A 20,270-nucleotide genomic window follows, 5' to 3' on the forward strand; every position below is an offset into this window, starting at 1 on the left:
TGAGGGGCTGACTGCCGACGTAAATAGTCGTGCGGCAGTCGGCAAGTGGTTAAAAGTAGATCTTCAGTTCCACTCCATTGTGTTAGTCATTTACATCTAAATCTATTAGTGCATTCAACACTACCCTCTCCACAGGTTGACAATGCTGATATCCAAGGGTGGCTACATTACTTCTCCATAGATACAGGGAAGGAGTCAGAGTAGACACCCTAAGACATGAAGTGTGTTATTGGCCAGATTACCAGGTCAAAATAAAGAGAAAAAAAGCCTATAAAAATAAACTAATGCAGCCACCACATCTAATGTTTCAAGCTGCAAAATATTACGTTTGCTTTTGGGTTTGGACAGATACAGTATGCTTTAAAAAGTATATAAAAGCTTAGTTAGAGTTTCATTTTCTCTGCACAGTTTTAGTTTCAATTGAGGATAATTTCTAAATCAGAGCTTAGTTTTGCCACTGGGTGATTCTGCCCCTAGTACTGATTTCTCTGCATTCTTCCTCTTCCGTCACCCACCTCTTCTGCTCTATGGGCCAATTACAAAAGTACTGTGCAAACCCCATATCAGTCACCCCCCCCCCCCCAATCCATTACTGTCCTAAATGCATGCTGTCCTTCCTCTGTCACAACCTCACTCTGCTCCAGGACAATGCACCCCCTCTTAGAGCACTCTGCTCCCAGCTGTTGCCCCATTCAGTTGTATCTCTTCCCGATCAGGGCATTCTCTCCCACAGCCCTCTTCTTAAAGACATTTTTTCACAGCTTTCACTCACCAGTGGATGAAAAAGCAGACAGTGAGTTTGATTTATTAAAACTGGAGAGTGCAAAATCCGGAGTAGCTCTGAACAAGCTGAAGTTAGAAGCTGATTGGTTTCTATGCAGAGCTGCAACAGATTTTGCCTTCTCCAGTTTTAGTAAATCAACCCAGTGTCAGCAGTGGAAGTGAAATGTTTCTTACATTTATTGCAAAAACTAGGCCAAGTATAAGGAGTGGTGGAGAAAATGTCCATCCCACAGGTGTCCAACATTTATCATCTTACTACAGCAGCTCCTACATATGTAGGGTTGGCTCTTGAAGCTCCAGGATATACTGCTTTATGCTTCCTAGAAGCCACTGCTCTGCCCACTGCAAAATAAACTAACAGCAGTTTCTGCCATTGCGGGATGGCTGTAAAAGAAATATCTCAGCTCTTCACATTACAGAGCTATGTCTAAGTTTGAACCTTTACAGCCATCCTGCAGTGAGACTCCATAAGAATTCCAAGCAGGAGGAGATCAGTGAACTGCCATTCGCCCATCACCTATCATTAAGGTTCTAATTAATTTCTGATGTCTCCATTAAGAGTACCTCTCAGCAAAAAATAATAATAATAATAATAATACTGATACTATCATACTCTCCACACTCCTACACACACTGATGTTATCATAACATAAACACGCCTCTTTTACACTTACTGTCATTGTTATACCCTCTGCACCCTTCTCCTGCACAAACTGCCTGCTGTCATACCCTCTGCACCTTTTTTCCTGCATATACCACCTGTTATCATACCCTCTGCAACTTTTTCCTGCACATACCGCCTGCTCTCATACCCTTTGAACCTTTTTCCTGCACATACCGCCTGCTGTCATACCCTCTGCACCCTTCTCCTGCACAAACTGCCTGCTGTCACACCCTCTGCACCTTTTTCCTGCATATACCGCCTGTTATCATACCCTTTGCACCTTTTTCCTGCATATACCGCCTGTTATCATACCCTTTGCACCTTTTTCCTGCACATACAGCCTGCTGTCATACTCTCTGCACCCTTCTCCTGCACAAACTGCCTTCTGTCATACCCTCTGCACCTTTTTCCTGTGCATACCGCCTGCTGTCATACCCTCTGCACCCTTCTCCTGCACAAACTGCCTGTTGTCATACCCTCTGCACCTTTTTCCTGTACATACCACCTGTTGTCATACCCTCTGCACCTTTTTCCTGTACATACCGCCTGCTGTCATACCCTCTGCACCCTTCTCCTGCACAAACTGCCTGTTGTCATACCCTCTGCACCTTTTTCCTGTACATACCACCTGTTGTCATACCCTCTGCACCTTTTTCCTGCACATACCGCGTGCTGTCACACCCTCTGCACCTTTTTCCGGTACATACCACCTGTTGTCATACTCTCTGCACCTTTTTCCTGCACATACCACCTGCTGTCATACCCTCTGCACCATTCTCCTGCACAAACTGCCTGTTCCAAAAAACAATAAGGTGTAGCCACCCTTCTCCTGCGCTTGGTATCCAGGCCCCTTGACCACACCATTCACGGGACTGACAACTGGCTTCTCAGATGGCTAAGGTCTTGCTGCCCTTACGGACTGGGGTAGTCCACCGATACTAAAGGCAAAAAAGAACAAAAAAGGGCGCACCGACCTAGCGCATTATCCTCAATAAAAGGCTTTATTTAAATAACATAAAAAATGGCTACTCACAGAGTCACTCTGAGGAAGAGGCTGGTCCTCGAAACGCGTCAGTCATCTCATCATGGACGTTTATATGGACTAAACACGGACTTTTGAGCAATCCAGCTTGATATGCTTTACCTTTATCTACGTCTGTGAGTAGCCATTTTTTATGTTATTTAAATAAAGCCTTTTATTGAGGATAAAAAACTGCCTGTTGACATACCCTCTGCACCTTTTTCCTGTACATACTGCCTGTTGTCATACCCTCTGCACCTTTTTCCTGTACATACTGCCTGTTGTCATACCCTCTGCACCTTTTTCCTGCACATACCGTCTGCTGTCATACCCTCTGCACCCTTCTCCTGCACATACTACCTGCTATCATACCCCTACACTCCTTTCCAGCACATACTGCTGCAATTATACCCTTCACACTCATCTTCCACATATACCGCCTGCTGTCATACCCTCTGCACCTTTTTCCTGCACATACCCCTGCTGTCATACCTTCTGCACCTTTTTTCTGCACATACTGTCCGCTGTCATACCCTCCACACTCTTCTCCTGCACATACCACCTACTGTCTTACTCTCTGCACTCTTCTCCTGCACATACTGCCTGCTGTCATACCCTATATGCCCTTCTCCTGCGCATACTGCTGCTGTCTTACTCTCTATACTCTTCTACGGCACATACTGCCTGATGTCATACCCACTATGCCCTTCTCCTGCACATACTGCCTGATGTCATACCCTCTATGCCCTTCTCAGGCACATACTGCTGCTGTCATCCCTCTACACTCCTCTCCTGCACATACCGCCTGCTCTCATACCCTCTATGCCCTTCTCCTGCACATACTGATGCTGTCATACCTCTACACTCTTCTACTGCACATACTGCCTGATGTCATACCCTCTATGCCCTTCTCCTGCACATACTGCTGCTGTCATACCTCTACACTCTTCTACTGCACATACCGCCTGATGTCATACCCTCTATGCCCTTCTCCTGCACATACTGCTGCTGTCATACCTCTACACTCTTCTACTGCACATACCGCCTGATGTCATATCCTCTATGCCCTTCTTCTGCACATACTGCTGCTGTCATACCTCTACACTCTTCTACTGCACATACCGCCTGATGTCATATCCTCTATGCCCTTCTTCTGCACATACTGCTGCTGTCATACCCCTAACACTCTTCTTTTGCACATACTGCCTGATGTCATACCGTTTATGCCCTTGTCATGCACATACTGCTGCTTTCATAACCTGCAAATTCTTCTCCTGCACATACTGCTTTTTGTCATCATACCCTTCTCCTACACATGCTGCTGCTGTTATCCCCTACACTCCTCTTCTGCACATACTGTCCGCTGTCATACCCTCCACACCCTCCTCCTGCACATACCGCCTACTGTCATACTCTCCGCACCCTTCTTCTGAACATACTGCCTCCTGTCATACCCTCTGCTGCACCCTTCAACTGCACATACTGCCTGCTATCAAACCCTCTGTACTCTTCTGTCAAACCCTCTGTACTCTTCTCCTGCACATACTGTCCACTGTCAGACCCTCCACACTCTATATTTTTTTAACATTATAAATCTTAGAATTAAGCAAATTTACTCTATTAATAAATACACTAGGTGATATTAGTGTGTGCCTTGCCATCTACTTTGCATATAGTGTGTTTATATTCAAAATCCTGAGTGTGTAGAAGAGAGTTAACTTAGGGCCGATCATGTTGTTGGCGATCGAATCTGGTCAAAGTTACTCAAAATGAACAAATATTTGTTCCTAAAAGACACACAGAAATGGAGATATTTGTACAAAATGACACAAAAGGGAACTGTTGTTAAAAAGTAATACAAAAATCTACAAGCCACTACTGAAGATTCCTGAAATACTAACACACCCTTTGTCTTTTGTGGTTTGTCAAGGGGATTTAGTGGCCTAGAGCATATCTGGTCTCAGAAGGCATTCAGCGCTTACTAATAACTGTAGCAAGCCTGCTCAAAACTTTACAAAAATGTATGGTGACAGCATCCATCTCTAAACGCTGTAGCACAGGAGACAGCAGCAAGTCAGATTTTACCACTTATCCCAAGAGTCCAAAACTAAAGCTGTAGAGAAGCCAATGTAAATTTTAGATCAGCCAATCCACCCACATACATGCTTATTGCAAAAAATTATTATTTATGCAAAGAACATGCTTGTCCAGTGTAGTGCTGTACAGAGGAGCAGATGAGGACTCCTACAGATATTTTGACCCCTCACTCCTTGTACAAGGTCATGTAAGGAAGCAAGATGCAGTATCACTGTACCGTATAAGTCTGAAAGAGTTTCTGAGAGTATCTCTTTGTTACATACTATATATTTTCATAATAAGGGATAGAAAACTGTGAAAGTGTCAAAACTCTGCCCGTGTCCCCTGCAGCAGGGATCAATAAAAGCTGCAACAGTGTTCCTTATGCCATTGACTTTGAAGTTTTTCTTAGTCATAAGTGCGCTCAAAGGACGGATTTGACCTACTGCCAAAATCTTTACATTGGGTGGTGCTGTAGTTTCATTAGTCTCTTTTTAAAAAAAATAATCCCAAACATAGTTATTACAACCATAAAAATAAAATTTTAATCAAACTGTTTTTTTTTTTTTTTTTTATTGTCCAAATGCAATATGCTAATATGTCCTATTGAAATTATTTTTTTTTAAGTTTGGATTTGAAGGTCGCGTACCAATGAAAAGTGCTCGCTTATTCTACGATGTGAGTGAAAAAGCTCGGAGGATTGTCCAGTCTTACTTCATGCTGAACACTACACTGTACTTCTCTTACACACACCTAGTATGCAGGACAGCCTTGCATGGTAAGTAAGGACTTTGAGCTTTGCTATGGTTATTTCTTTAGTTTGAATTAAGGTTAGCATTAATACTAGGCTATTGGCTGCCAAAAAGGGTGTTGTACTCTTAACCAGTTTTCTCAGTCATCTGAGTCATCCAAACTACTAGTAGTCTGATTGCTGTTATACTGCTGTCACACAGATTTTCAGAGGTTAGAATTTGTAGTTAAAAGGCAACACTACATAACATGCATATGCACTTTATATATATAGTTGAAGATATAAATAATAATTAATCACTGTATTGTTTTTAAGTGTGGAACACTGCAGGGCTCAGAAATTCTGTGCATAACTACCTTGTGGAAGACTATATATTAAGTCTTGTATCTGCTAGCAGCAGTGAATATTACAGGGTGCATACTGAACCAAAGTGTGTATGTGTTCAATTTAAAAGTATGGAGAAACCATTGTCCTTTCTGGGTGCTGGTAGTATAGGTGTGGTGAGATTTATGATAATAATTCCAATAGTACCGGATGTACTCAGTCAATGCAGTGGTCATGATGGTGATAAATAACTAAACGAAGCTTGGAAAGGCCTTTCTTTTTTTACACGTTTCCATTCTTTTCTAATATTTTCAGAACTGTGATAGTTAAAATGAGGTTTGAAGGTGATAAAGATTATGATTTCACAAATCTCAGCATAAATTGAAATAGAAAGAAACAAATTTGGAGTTCATCTGGAGGAACTGTCTTTTCCTCATTTGGAGGAACTGTCTGTCCTTTAGCATCAAATCCTTCATTCCCTTTCAAATGTTCCTGTTCTAGCTGATATAGAGATTGGTATAAATATGTGTACTGTTTAAATGCTAAACCTTCCATCTATGTTCCAGATTATTGCATTGGTTAGTTTTAAAGGTTCATTTACTGAAAAAGTAGTTGTAAATAGCCCCAAAGGGATTAGTGATCATTCTTGTGCTTTAATTCATCATGGTCTGCATATTTGCAAATATATTCTTTACCCAGGTATTCTGTGCTAGGAGGTTTCCCTCTTTTTCCATTTCAAAAAGCTGGTATAAAACCAGTTGATTTGGACATGGCTAAGTAGGGGGGCCTTTGGCAGGAAATTATATTAAAATGCTGCCCCTTGGTAACTTTACACTCGCTGTGCAAAAAATATCTGTTCCTATATTCACATATTTATTTCCTTCATGTTTTAATTAAGCTTCCAGTAAAATATATTTATTCCTTAGACTGCATCATTGGAATTAAAGGGTTAAATTAAGCTCAAATGCGTAAGATTGTATTGGCTGTCAAAGTTAGACGTGTGTAAGCAGTTGCAGTCCACTTTCTCCACTGCAGGTGGCTCTCTTCTGCAGAAGCACTGCAGTTGGAGAAGAAGTCAGGAGGAACACAGTTCCTCTATGGTTTCCTGAGTCACCGGGGAAGCATCCAATTGGATGCTACAACCTCATGTGACTCTGGCAGCCATCTTGAGTCAGGTGCATTGGTAAAGTAGGGACAGGTACCCCACCTGGTAGGGTCAGTCCTAGCAGAAGGGACACATTCCTGACGAGGAGGGAAAGCATAGGGCTCACATCTTCTCTGGACACTTGCCTGTTGGGCACAAGATGGCCAAGCCACATTCTGCACCTCTCAACAGGCGCTGTTAGTTCAGCTGCACTTGCTGTTGGAACTGTGAGAGATCCTGGTGGGGTTGCTTTCATTATTTGGAACGGTTTCTGCAATCTTTCAATACAAATTCTTTAACTGCAGTGGGACTGAATATGTTATTCTGCTGCACCTCACTGCACACCACCTACAAGTGATCAGACAGCTAGAAAGAAACTTCAACACTTCTGAACACATACACCCACCTGATCTTTGGTCCTGAGGCTTACCTTGTTCCTCTGTGAGCTCGGGGCATCTGAATAAGCGATCAGGATGGCAAAGGGCGAGAAAACGGGGAAGTGCTGTTTATTTTCAGGTTAGTAGAATCACTGTTTTAACGCAAATTGTTAGACAGTGCCATTTTTTTTTTCACATTGTTTAAGCTAGTAAGTGGGCTGGGAAAACTTTTGTTTGTGCAGTACAAAGCCCTTCCATTTCCACCTTTGTTTTAATAAAGTCACTGTCCCCGTGCAGAAGTGGGGTAGATGTACAGTAGATAAAGGAATCTCCTACATTAACCGGCTTCTGCTGGACAAAGAGACTGCATCAAAAATAGAAAAAAAAATTGACTTAAGATGTCTCCATAAGAGAGCCTGAAACCCCCAGTAATCATTATTACATGGGAGGCAGGTCAGCTTTCTTCTAAAATAAATAAAGTTAGGCCAACTGAAGTGTCAAATATAGAAAATATAACAAACAAATATTGAAAAATATATAAATGAAAGGTCTATATTAAACATTTATATGCACACAAGGATGAATGTACATATATATATGCACATTTTTTGTTGAACTCTGATTTAGGTCCCCTTTACATTATTGAAGTGCTGTGTCATTCATATTGAATGGTATTACAGTGCACTGCGACACACAATGCTATATGTTTAGGTGAGCTGTGTTCAGGAAAAAGTGCAGGTGTGTTTTTATTTTTACTCTGATGGGTTGGCATGCCACTTAAATTAAAGTGCTGCCTTACCAAAACATAGATGTGACACCAGCACAAGTGATACCAGTTTTAAGTCTTGTAGTGTGGTATTTCACTTACGAAGAACAAGTTTTAATGTATGTTCAAAAAACGTTGGACTAGCTCCAGTTGCAGCGCACTGTGGTAGTGGCATCCCAGTTAGCGGAGAACAACTGGTCATAACACTGTCTGTCAAGTACCACTTTGTGACATTGCTCCTCTGTTATCTCTGTGAATGTACCAAAGTGGTGAGTTTTATGAAATGTTATCAATAAAGAAAACTATTTTTGTATTTTTAAAATAAGTGTTCGTTTTTCTATGGTTGGTTGCCGACAAAGTCCCATGAGAGGCTTTAAACAATTTATATTTAGATAAATGAGGGATGGTGGCAACCTCTATCTACTTTAAAAGGGATAGAATAACCTTCTCAATGTATGGATGTAGCACCCTCCTAGGTAGGTGCTAGAAAAAAGCATATAGGTGGCCCTGTCTGCTTATCGGGGAGCCTGATCATTTAGTTAGGCTTTTACAGGTTTCCAGGTGTGACCTGTTGAGCATGGGGAGTCTCCCCACTGCTTCCAATGAGGGCTTTTATTGGACAGTGGAGGAAATCTAGCCAATAGCACACCAGGGCATAATGCTATTTCAGTTGGCGGAGTTTGCCGCAATGCATCCTGGGATGAGTTAATAGTCTGAGGGGAGCACATGACAGAGTGTCTTTGGTGGGAAGCAGAGTCCTAGGAGGAGGGTGACGGCTATCTCTCCTCCTGTCAGTGCTAGTGAGTGTGTCCTGGGCAGTCAGCCTAGAGGACGAAGGTTGAGCAGAGCTGCAGAGAGGGATCCAGAGTGCTGTGGACCGAGTGGAGCTGCTGGGCAGAAGTTTCGGGGAAAAACAGTGTCGTGAGTACTTGAAACCGCCCAGGGGTCTGCCTAGGAGAGGAGACCACTCCAGAAGGTCGGAAGGATCCGGGAGCCAGCTAACCAGTAGAGGAAGGCTTAGAAAAGGGGGTGCCACTGTCTAAGCCCTGAAGATAAATGAATGAAAGGGGGTGCCAGTGTGGGCCCTGAAGTGTTCAGCAGCGCAGCAGTAGTACAAGTAGCTACCTCAGCAGGAGTGCTTAAGGGAGTTCAAAGAGGACTTCTTTATGCAAGAAAGCAGTCCAAAGACAGTTTGGAGTTAACAGGCAGCAAGTCAGCGTTAACCAGCGTCACCCGGCGTTGACCGGCATCTAGCCACAGTCAAGTCAGCGCCACCTGGCATTTTTCAGTTGTCCCTAGCAATTGGTGCATAGTTGAGCCAAAGGAGTATCCCACTCATTCCCTTCTCCCATCCAAGTTCTCAATAAATACAAAAACCCAAAGATACTGGACTGGTCATTGTCTCAGTGCTCACACTTGGAGAACATGCTTAAATGTGCTGTTGTTGCTAGCGGTAACCCAGGCGGACCCATATACAGCAAAACGGCTGGGAATCCTGCTACATATAAAAAAAAAATGTACTGTTTTTTTTTGTTTTTTTAATATTGTTTTTAAAAATATGCTGGTGAGTTTGGTGCAGTGTACAAAATCAAGAATTCTATTTTTTATTATGAACTGTCTACTCTACTACCTACAAGTTTGGGTGGTGGGAGTCTGTTTTGTGTTTTCAAGCCCATAATGTGTGTTTCATTGAACATTGAGAAATGGGATATTTGGCTTGGCAACATAAGTGTTAATATGACTATTCTATATTTACCACAGTATTAAGTTCTTTCTGAAGAACTGTTTTTGCTTTTTGTTAAGACATGTACAGCTTTACAAAATTACTATAATGACGATGGTCATTATTGCTTTCATTTAGCTGACAAACAATGCATGGCATAGAAAAGCAAATGAATCCCGTGCCCTAGATTTATACCTAGAATAATAATAGCACAGTAATTGCCTGCATCTGGCCTCTTTGTACACTAGATGTCCTCAGTTCCATAGTGGATTTCTCTGAGCATTCAATAAATTTATAGGCAAGTTCTGCTCATAACTTTTTCTTGTTTGCACTAGATGCACTCTCCTATCATTTAAAGGAAATCTATATTGTTTTTCTTTTTAATATGGGCCTTTTATTTATATTCGTCAATGCTATTTATATTCGCCAACTCCTACCTTATTTTATTTGAGACCAAAGATGGTAAAGTTTTAATTGGTGGATCAACACAGTATAGAAAAAGGTATAAAAGTGGTGTTAAGCTAGGCTCACACTTGTACGGGTGCAGGACTGCGTGTAAATCACAAGCGCCCACAGCAAAAAACGTGCTTCTGTTAGCAGAAGTGCAAGAGTGCTATTAATTCTTAATGACACCGCCACACATTGGAAACTGCAGCACCTTTTCCTGTGCTGGAAACTGCATAGTCCTATGCATTTTTCCTGCGGCTGTAAATTTTTTTTTTAAGGTGCAAAGACCTTTTCCGTAAATACTGAAGTCAATATAAGTGAATGGGCTGCTGTGTCTGAGCAAATGCGGCCAAAAAAAAACGCAGTAGTGTGAACCTAGCCTTCAGCTTTTTTATAAGAAAGTCTTGAGTAATAGAGTGACATGGACACTCTGTAACATGTCATACACACCCTCTGTAGTAAAGGTTTATAATATAGAATGATCCCTCTGTAACAAACAAATAACACATTTTATTAAAGTGGTGAAATATTCAAATAAACATCAGTTTTTAGCAATTTGTAAGAAAGGGATGACATGTCATGTGTTAAAAGCACTGTTATAAGGAATATACATATGCTGTTTTTACCTTTTCTGCATTTGTGGTTATATTCTGTATTTGTGGTTGTGCTTTACAGCACATCTTGTTAAAAGATGAAATTATCTTATTAATTAAGCTCCTTGCTGTTTGTTGCAGGTCAGCAAGACAACAGGAATGATTTGAGCCATCCCATTCATGCTGATAACTGTCTGCTAGATCCAGAAGCCAATGAGTGTTGGAAGGAGTCTCCAGCCTACACATACAGAGATTACAGGTGCAAATATCTCATTCTTGGTGCATGCCACCTTTAAAACTCTACCACTGGGTTATAAAGTAGTACATTATGTGAAGCCCTTTCAACTCAACACTATATATATATATATATATATACACACACACACAGTATCTCACAAAAGTGAGTACACCCCTCACATTTTTGTAAATATTTTATTATATCTTTTCATGTGACAACGCTGAAGAAATGACACTTTGCTACAATGTAAAGTAGAGAGTGTACAGCTTGTATAACAGTGCACATTTGCTGTCCCCTCAAAGTAACTCAACACACAGCCATTAGTGCCCATTCACACTACCGCGACTTGTCAGGCGACTGGTCAGCCTGACAAGTCGCGGTCCATGCAGTGCTACGGGAACCATTCTAATAGGAGCGACTCAAGTCGCTCCGACTTAGAAAATAGTTCCTGTACTACTTCGGGGCGACATCGGAGCAACTTGCATTGACATTCATTATATGAAGTCCGTGCAAGTCGCGCCGAAGTCACGGTGCACGCGACTTCACAGGTCGCCCCCGAAGTTGTGCCGCGGTAGTGTGACCCGGCACTAAAGCCTCGTACACACGTACCGATCGTCGGCCGAACGATCGGCCGTCTTTTGTCCGAGGGCTGTCTTGTCTGTTGAAAACTGCAAAAGACTGCACATGAATTTTGTCGGCCAACAACAGCCGACTGCAGAAGTGATGTCATGTGATGGTTAACTTTCCTTGTCTTTTTTTTCTTTTCTGAGCATGCCCATTCTTGCAAATCTGCTGTCTGTCGGCCGAATTCTGTACTGACTGGCAAACAATCGGCCGTTCTAGTGTTGGCCAACAAAAATTTTAATGCTTGCACGACAGATTCTTTTCGGCCGAAAGTGCGCTGTCGGCTGTCGGAAGCATAATACCAACAAGCCGAAAATCAGCTGATCGTTCGGCGGCCAAACATTTTCGGCCGACAATCGGTACGTGTGTACGGGCCTTTAATGTCTAAACCGCTGACAACAAATTTGAGTACACCCCTAAGTGAAAATGTCTTTTAATAATATATGCAAGAAAAGAATCCTATCTTTTTTAGTTAATATAACATTGAATATTAGATGCAAAAATGCATCTAGTCCCTCTTTATTTCATTATGGTTTTGCCATCTTTAAAAAAAAAATGCATTACTGAAAAAAAAAGAAAAAGACAAAAAGGGAAATAGAACAATATATATTGTGCAGACTGAAAGCTGGTTAGAAGGGGGTGAAAGTGTCCGGACTTGAGTTGATTAATAGTGGAAAATACTGTGACTCCTTATTTCTCTCTAATAACAAAAATATACCTGTGACATACACCTGCATGTACTGCATTAGGCTTGGTTCACACTGGGGTGGCTTCAAAGTCGCCTGACTCTGAAGCCGCCCCGTACAGCTTGACTTTAGAGGCTTGCAAACGACTTATTTAATAGAAGTCAATGCAAGCTGCTCTGAACTCTCCCCCTAATAGTGCAGGAACCTTTCTCCAAGTCGGAGCGACTCAGATTAGAACGGTTCCATTGCACTGAATGGATCGCGACTTGTCAGGTGACAAGCCGCCCCAGTGTGAACCGAGCCTTAATCTGAGTGTTGCCAATAACTGCTACTATGTTTGTAAGACCCTACCAAAAAATGAAACAATACATTTGTTTTGTCTTCTTGCAGCGCACTGTTATATCTTAATGGAGATTTTGATGGTGGGGAATTTGTATTCACTGCAATGGATGCAAAAACTGTGACGGTAAATCTTCTAGATATCTGATCTTCTACTAAGTGTGGAATAAATGTTGTGTTGGCTTCATAGATCATTACTAAGCATTGCTCTGTATTCACAAGTCTCAATAGCAATTAGTAGGAAGACAGAATACCAATATACTAAAGAAGTGAAAGAAATGTAACATTTCTTCAGTTCACTGTTTTGAAGAATTTGTAGCTCATTATTAAACTGTATGTGTCCATGGATAAGGGAAGCATTCAGTATTCTAAGGTGTTATGTTAGAGTGAGACCCCGTTCACACTGGGGCGAGCCGACTTTGCCGGGCGACCTGTGAAGTCGCAGTGCGCAGCTCGCACCGCGACCTCGGAGCGGCCGGCATGAACTTCATATAATTGAAGTCAATGCAGGTCGCCCCGGGTCGCCCCAAAGAAGCTCCGGACCCTTTTTCTAAGTCGGAGCGACTTGTGTCGCTCCTATTAGAACGGGTCCACAGCTTCTCTATGGCAGGCGACCTGTCAGGCGACCAGGTCGCCTGACAGGTCGCCCCAGTGTGAACCGGCTCTTAGATCAAAATTAGGGGTAGATAAAAGAGTTTAGTGTTAGTGACCCTGTCTCCAGACCATTCATTTCAACAAAAATCTTCTCATGAGATTTAGGCTCTATTCACACCAGAGCGATCTTCAGGGACAGCTGCAGCCGTTTGTTTGTTTTACCTTTTTTTTGTTATTTACTTCAGCATTTTTGGAGTGGCACAATTTTTTTGAATGGACCTCCCTCTGTTCTAAAAACACTCAAAAAGAAGCTTGTGTACCAATTCTTGGCACAGAGCCAGGAGCATTTGCAGTCCAGATTTTTGCCACTGTTGTATTGCGATTTGCCGCTTGACAATCGCGGCAAAATCGCCCCACGACCATTAAGAAATAATGGCATCGCAATTGTGTTTTGCGTTTTGCCTCGATTCTCGAATCTTGGGCAGAATCGGGGCGATTTCGATCCCACGTTCCTAATCTCTCAGGTGTGAACAGAGCCTTAATGCATGTCTATGCACCTGTAAAAGCCTCCCTTGTGGAGACATCCAAAAGGCCTGAGACTGCTCTGCTGGGTGCTGACACCTGGTATGTGATGTCAGCAGCCCCAGCAACTGTCAATCAAGTGACACTGTATAGTATTTCCCTATACTTCTCCCCCAGCAAGTACATAAAGGTTCTTAGAGTAGTTAACGTTTTTTGCAAGTTCAAAGGTACATTGCAAGTGAACAAAAAAAAAAAAAAAAAAATCATAGAATGGAAAAACAATGTAAAGCAAACATTATAAATCAGATTTTTCTGTGCATGGATTACATGTAAATGTTGGAGTTAGTTTAAATCCAAGAGCTAAATTAATTTATGTACCAGGTTAATAGAAGTAAATCCCAGCTGGGTGATTCAGTTTGCTTAAGCAATTTGGTTTCGCAATTTAGTGCTGCTGATCTCCTTCAGCCTTTTTAAGCCACCTCCGATCCACATGCACTCACTCCAGATTTGGCTACACATCATTGCTTCTGACTCCTTTACTGATACTGACAATGGTGGGCCATGACTGAACAGTGTGTGCTACATGTGGTCTCAAAAAGGGGTGCATCTGACAAGTTGACAGCTGCCACCACATACCAGGAAGTGCCATCATGGCAGGACCACCTAGTATTAATTTTAGTGGTTGGGTTTTGGGCTTGCCCTGATTATCAGTGCAGCTTCATCAGTGCAGTATATCAGTGCAACATATCAGTGCCCATCAGTGCAGCCTATCAGTGCCCATCAGTGCAGCATATTAGTGCCGCTTCAACATGCCCATCAGTGCAGCCTATTAGTACCCATCAGTGCAGTCTCATCAGTTTCCATCAGTGCAGTCTCATAGGTACTCATCAGTGCAGCCTATCAGTGCCCATCAGTGCAGCATATTAGTGCCTCCTCAACATGCCCATCAGTGCAGCCTATTAGTACCCATCTGTGCAGTCTCATCAGTGTCCATCAGTGCAGCCCCATCAGTGCAGCCTATCAGTGCCCATCAGTGCAGCATATTAGTGCCTCCTCAACATGCCCATCAGTGCAGCCTATTAGTACCCATCAGTGCAGTCTCATCAGTGTCCATCAGTGCAGGCTCATAGGTACTCATCAGTGCAGCCCCATCAGTGCAGCCTATCAGTGCCCATCAGTGCAGCCTGGCAGTGTCCTTCAGTGAAGAAGAAAAATTACTTATTTGCAAAATTGTATAACAGAAAAAAAGTAAAAGGTTTTTTTGTTTGTTTTTTTTTTTTCTCAAAAGTGGAGAATAAATACCGCCAAAAGAAAGCTCTATTTGTGTGAAACAAATTATAAAAATGTCATATGGGTACAGTATTGCATGACTGCGCAATTGTCATTTAAAGTGCGACAGTGCTGAAAGTAAAAAAAAAATTGGCCTGGGCAGTAAAGGGGTAAAAGTGCCCAGTATTGAAGTGGTTAAAGAACTGTGAAAGTGTACTGGATGTTACGTGGATATGACCAGTTCACTGTTTGCCAAAGCCAACAAAAATGCAATATGCAATTAGTCAGATGCTGGAACTATAAAACAAATCACTATTTCCCACAAAATGCATGTTTTTGTTATGCTGGTTGGATTCTACTGTGTTAAAGAGCACCGTAGCTGCTTCTCTGTTACTCCCAACAGATGCAAAAAAACTGGGACAAAAGTTCTGTTGTTCTTTGTAAGGTTCATGGGACAAGGCACCCTCCCTGTTACTATAAGGTTAAGCCCCCGTTCACACTAAGGCGACCTGTGAGGCGACCTGGTCGCCTCACAGGTCGCCGTAGGTCGCCTCCCATAGGGAAGCTGCGGACCCGTTCTAATAGGAGCGACACAAATCGCTCCGACTTAGAAAAAGGGTCCGGAGCTTCTTTGGGGCGACCAGGAGGCGACCGCCATAGACTTCAATGTTATGAAGTCCGTGGCGGCCGCTCCTAGGTCACGGCGCGCTGCTCGCACCGCGACCTCCGAGCGTCGCCCCTATGTGAACGGGGGCTTAATTAGCAGAGGCAATACATTTTTGTCCTTTCAAATAATATAAACACATGGATGGCAATTTATATTACAAATAAAAAGCCCATCTTTTCCTTCTTTTTCTTCTCTCTTTCTTTTCTGCCAATACATTGGGTATATTTACTAAAGGCAAATAGACTGTTCGTTTTACAAGGGGATTTTCCCCAGAGGTGAATGAGGTAAAATTCTGCTGACTTCCATCATCCAATCATGTTCAAGCAAAAAAAAATGCTGTTTTGTTTTTATTTTCCTTGCATGTGATTGGGCATTCTTTGCAAAGGGAAACTTCAGCACATTCTCTAATCTGAGGAAAATTCTCTTAACTTTAGGAAATGAACTGCATTGTGCTTGTTTGTGCATGTCTCCTAAGTTTTCTTTCCCAACTTTTCCTTAATATGATTAATATTAGAAGACAGAATGGCATGTCAGTCTATAGCCCTAAGGTTGCTTTGTATGATAAAACAGCAGGTTTATTAAGGTATAATAACTGGAGTTCGTATTATATTTTGCCATTTTTAAAGACATTGTTTATGACATATTGTAATGCATTTGAGACCAAGCTGAATTTTGCTGTACTGGATATATTTTTATTGATATGCAAATATATATATATATATATATATATATATATATATATATATATATATATATATATATATATATATATATATATATATATATATATGTAACTATTTTATAAATAAACCCAATAAACAAATTGCAATATAAAAATAAAAAGCCTATTTAAGTATGTGCAATAATCTAGAGGAACTGTAACTTACTTTTTTTCCCCCCAGGCTTCCATAAAACCTAAATGTGGCCGCTTGGTTGGGTTCTCTTCAGGAGGAGAGAATCCCCATGGAGTTAAAGCTGTAACCAAAGGACAAAGATGTGCTGTAGCACTGTGGTTTACACTGGATCCTTTGAACAGAGAAGTGGTGAGTTTCATGCAACAACTAGTGTTGTTAAAATAAAGTTTTTTTTTTTTTTTGTATTCTAAAGCACTGCTTAGAACCTGATTACAATATAAATTAAATTACACTGATTCGATTAGAACCCTAGAATGTCAGCTTCAGCTCCCCCTACCAAACACTGCAGCTCACAATGGGATGGTTTCAGCATCAGAGGCAGTGCTATCAATCCAGAAAGCAGTGGGCAGGACTGGGTGCAGGCTGGTGTCATGATCAGGGGTCAGGCTTAACCAATTAAGACCCGGAGGATTTGGCTGCTCAAAGACCAGGCCCTTTTTTGCGATTCGGCACTGCGTGACTGTAACGGACAATTGCGCGGTCGTGTGAGGCTGTACCCAAATTAAATTTACGTCCTTTTTTTCCCACAAACAGAGCTTTCTTTTGGTGGTATTTGAATACCTGTGCGATTTTTACTTTTTGCGCTATAAACAAAAAAAGAGCAACAATTTTGAAAAAATAACAATATTTTTCACATTTTTTTATAGGAAATTCTCAAAAAGAATGTAAAAATCAGATTTTTTTAACATTTTAGGCCGATTTGTTTTCTGCTACATATTTTTGGTAAAAAAAAAATCGCAATAAGCGTATTTTGAATGGTTTGCGGAAAAGTTATTGCGTTTACTAACTACGGGAAAGATTTATGTAATTTTTATTGTTTTTTTTTTAACGAGTAATGGAGGCGATCTGCGATTTTTTTTGTGGGACTGCGACATTGATGCGGACAGATCCGACCCCTGACTGACATTTTTTACACTTTTGGGGGTACAAGTGACATTACTACAGTAATCAGTGCTATAAATATGCACTGTTACTGTAAAAATGACACTGGCAGGGAAGGGGTTAACTTTATTGGTGATCAGTGGGTTAAATGTGTCCCTAAGGGCGTGATTATAACTGTCAAGGGGCGTGGCTTGTTAGATCATAACAAAGACATACGATCCTACATAGCAGGATCGCATAGCCTCTGTCATGATCTAAGGGAGAATGACAGACGGCTGTGTTTACATCAGCCGTCTGCCTTTCTCTCTCTCCTGAGCGAGATTGCGAGTGGCCGGCGGACATCGGAGCCACCGGTCACTCGCGCGGGGATGTCAGTGAACGAGCGGGGGGCGGGAGCGCGCCTCCGGCGGCGCACAGCTCGCCCCCTACAGGCTCCTGGGCGAGCGACGTAGTACTACGTCGGTTTGCCCAAGAGCAGCTGACTGCCGCAGTAAATATACTGTAGACGGTAGGCAAGTAGTTAAAGACCTGTTGCTATAACAGTAGCAGAACTACCACCAACCAGCAGGATAGGTACATAGGCAGTCACCCTGGTGAATGACGTTTGCTCATACTAATTGGTGTACACCAGAGCTCCTGATGGTGGAAATGGATTTTGCTTTGTGTTAGTACCAGGTCGTGGACCTCAGGAGGTGCGCAAGCCAAGGTCCAGTAGCGTATAAGCAGGTAGGGATCAAGCAGAAGTGTAGTAAGTAAACAAGCAAAGGGGTCATTGACAAGTAGTTGCAGGTTGGGATCAGGCTGAAGCAAAAGTCGGGGAACAAGCCAAGAGTCGATAACAAGCAAAATATGGAAGGCAGCAGGGAAGACTGAAGCGAGATACTGGCTGGAGAGAGCTCAATAATCTGGCAAACAGGAAGTGCAGAGACATGGCTTAAATCAGGAAGTTCACGGGAGGAGCAAAGAGTTCAGGGTTCAAGACAAACAAGTTTCAAGACTAGGATCATTCAAGGAATTGTCCCAGGAACTGTCCTGGGGACTGTCCAACATTCCAGGTAGCTCAGTAAGAAGAGACATTGCCTGACACAGCAGAGGTTCTGGGTTGAAATCCAGGTTCTGACACCTGCTTGTGTTTCACAAGTTACAGGGTTATGAATGAGTGGTGACAATGTGTAAGCAGATATAGCCTATTGACTATAACGCTGCTCTGAATTCAAGAGCAGTGAAGTATTGTTGCCACCCCACCACAGGTGACTGCAGTAGGTGGACCTAACCAGCAGGATCAATAGGTATTTGTGGGACTTTGCAGGGGGATGAAGAGAAAACTAAGTGCAAGTGCACCAATAATGAAGTGGATGTGGTGCAAATTATTTTTTAATGTGGGGCCTAAATTTACTTAAAGTCTACAGCAACACCTGTATTTTTATTAAGTATAGATATTGTAGTGTTTCTGTATGAACCATGTAATGTACACCAGTATTTCTCTCTTCTTCCAGGAGAGGCTGCAAGCAGATGAGGTCATACGATCGCTAGATCAAGATGACCATACACAAGGAAGAAGTGAAGAGCTGAATATTAATCCTAAGGATGAGCTATAACAAAGAATATTTAAATAAAAATATTTATTAATTATTAATATTCTTATTAGAACAATTTTATTTTTGTACAAAGCAAAAAATGTAATTTATATAATGGAGAAAAGTGAACTCTTATAAAGCTACTTCCCCTGAAACTTTTTTTTTTTTTTTTTTAAACTGTATTGTGTTCTGGAATTTACTACTGAGCATTGTACTGTATTGCTGTTAGAGTTTTTGTTAGTTGCCAGTATTACCCATCCGCTCTATGTTAATGCTTACTCCATGATAAGTTCCAGTGTTCTCTTCACCTATATATATATATATAGTGCTACTGGAGATACACATGCAAGGAGCTAACCTGTTTAGGTTGTTCTCATACTAGTCTGAAGAATGAATTCTTTACTGTAAATGAGTCTGTCAGTATGTTTCAGCTGCTAGTTTATTTATTTACATGTATATGTAACGTTATCATTCAAGATTATATTTATTTTTATGATAAGGAAAACATGTTATAATTCACTTTTAAAATAAATGAAAAATAAATCAGGGGAATGAAACAGCCGTGCATCTAGAGTTTCTCTGTTTCTATCTAATAACTACAATGATACCAAACTGTCTCTTTGCTGCCAATTGCAATTCAATAATTTCACACAAACCTCATTTTTGTTAGAGGAAGATCCAGGCTGCTCTGTGCAAAACCAACTGCTCAGAGGAGGTAATTATAACATGTTCATTATTCATTTATTTTTTTTAAATGAGACTTTACAATCACTTTAATATACACTATATTGTCAAAAGTATTGGTAAGCCTGCCTTTACACGCACATGAACTTTAATGGCATCCCAGTCTTAGTCCATAGGGTTCAATTTTGATTTGGCCCACCCTTTGCAGCTATAACAGCTTCAGCTCTGTGGGAAGGCTGTCCACAAGGTTTGAGAGTTTATCTATGGGAAGGTTGACCATTCTTACAGAAGCGCATTTGTGAGGTCAAAAAAAAAAAATGGTGTGGGGTCTCCTTCAAAATCCGTACCAGACCCTTATCCGAGCATGCAGCCTGGCAGGCCAGGAAAAGGATGAGGCGAGCAAGCAGTACCCTCCCCTATTGCACCATACCAGGCCACATGCCCTCAACATGGGAGGGTTGCCTTGGTGCAGGGGGGACTCTACCCCTCACCTCAAAGCACCTTGTTCCCATGTTGATAGGGACAAGGGCCTCTTCCCTACAACCCTGGTTGTGGGGGTCTGCAGGCAGGGGGCTTATTGGAATCTGGAAGCCCCCATTAACCAC

At 41.8% G+C, this 20,270-nt stretch overlaps 1 protein-coding gene across 2 annotated transcripts in view; it reads left to right on the top strand.

Annotated features, from left to right (window-relative positions):
• P3H2 (prolyl 3-hydroxylase 2) overlaps positions 1 to 19,540 on the top strand; it is a 250,994-nt gene extending 231,454 nt beyond the window's left edge. For both annotated transcript variants that reach the window (XM_082251184.1, XM_082251185.1), the window contains 5 exons: positions 5,172 to 5,322; positions 10,811 to 10,928; positions 12,608 to 12,683; positions 16,511 to 16,651; positions 18,901 to 19,540. In XM_082251184.1, the coding sequence (XP_082107310.1) occupies positions 5,172 to 5,322; positions 10,811 to 10,928; positions 12,608 to 12,683; positions 16,511 to 16,651; positions 18,901 to 19,002 (588 nt within the window). In that variant the 3' untranslated portion in view covers positions 19,003 to 19,540. The remainder of the gene's footprint in view (positions 1 to 5,171; positions 5,323 to 10,810; positions 10,929 to 12,607; positions 12,684 to 16,510; positions 16,652 to 18,900) is intronic.
• Positions 19,541 to 20,270: the final 730 nt, after the last annotated feature.

The sequence above is a fragment of the Pelophylax lessonae genome (assembly GCF_965119305.1).
Source record: "Pelophylax lessonae genome assembly, chromosome: 3".
NCBI lineage: Eukaryota > Metazoa > Chordata > Amphibia > Anura > Ranidae > Pelophylax > Pelophylax lessonae.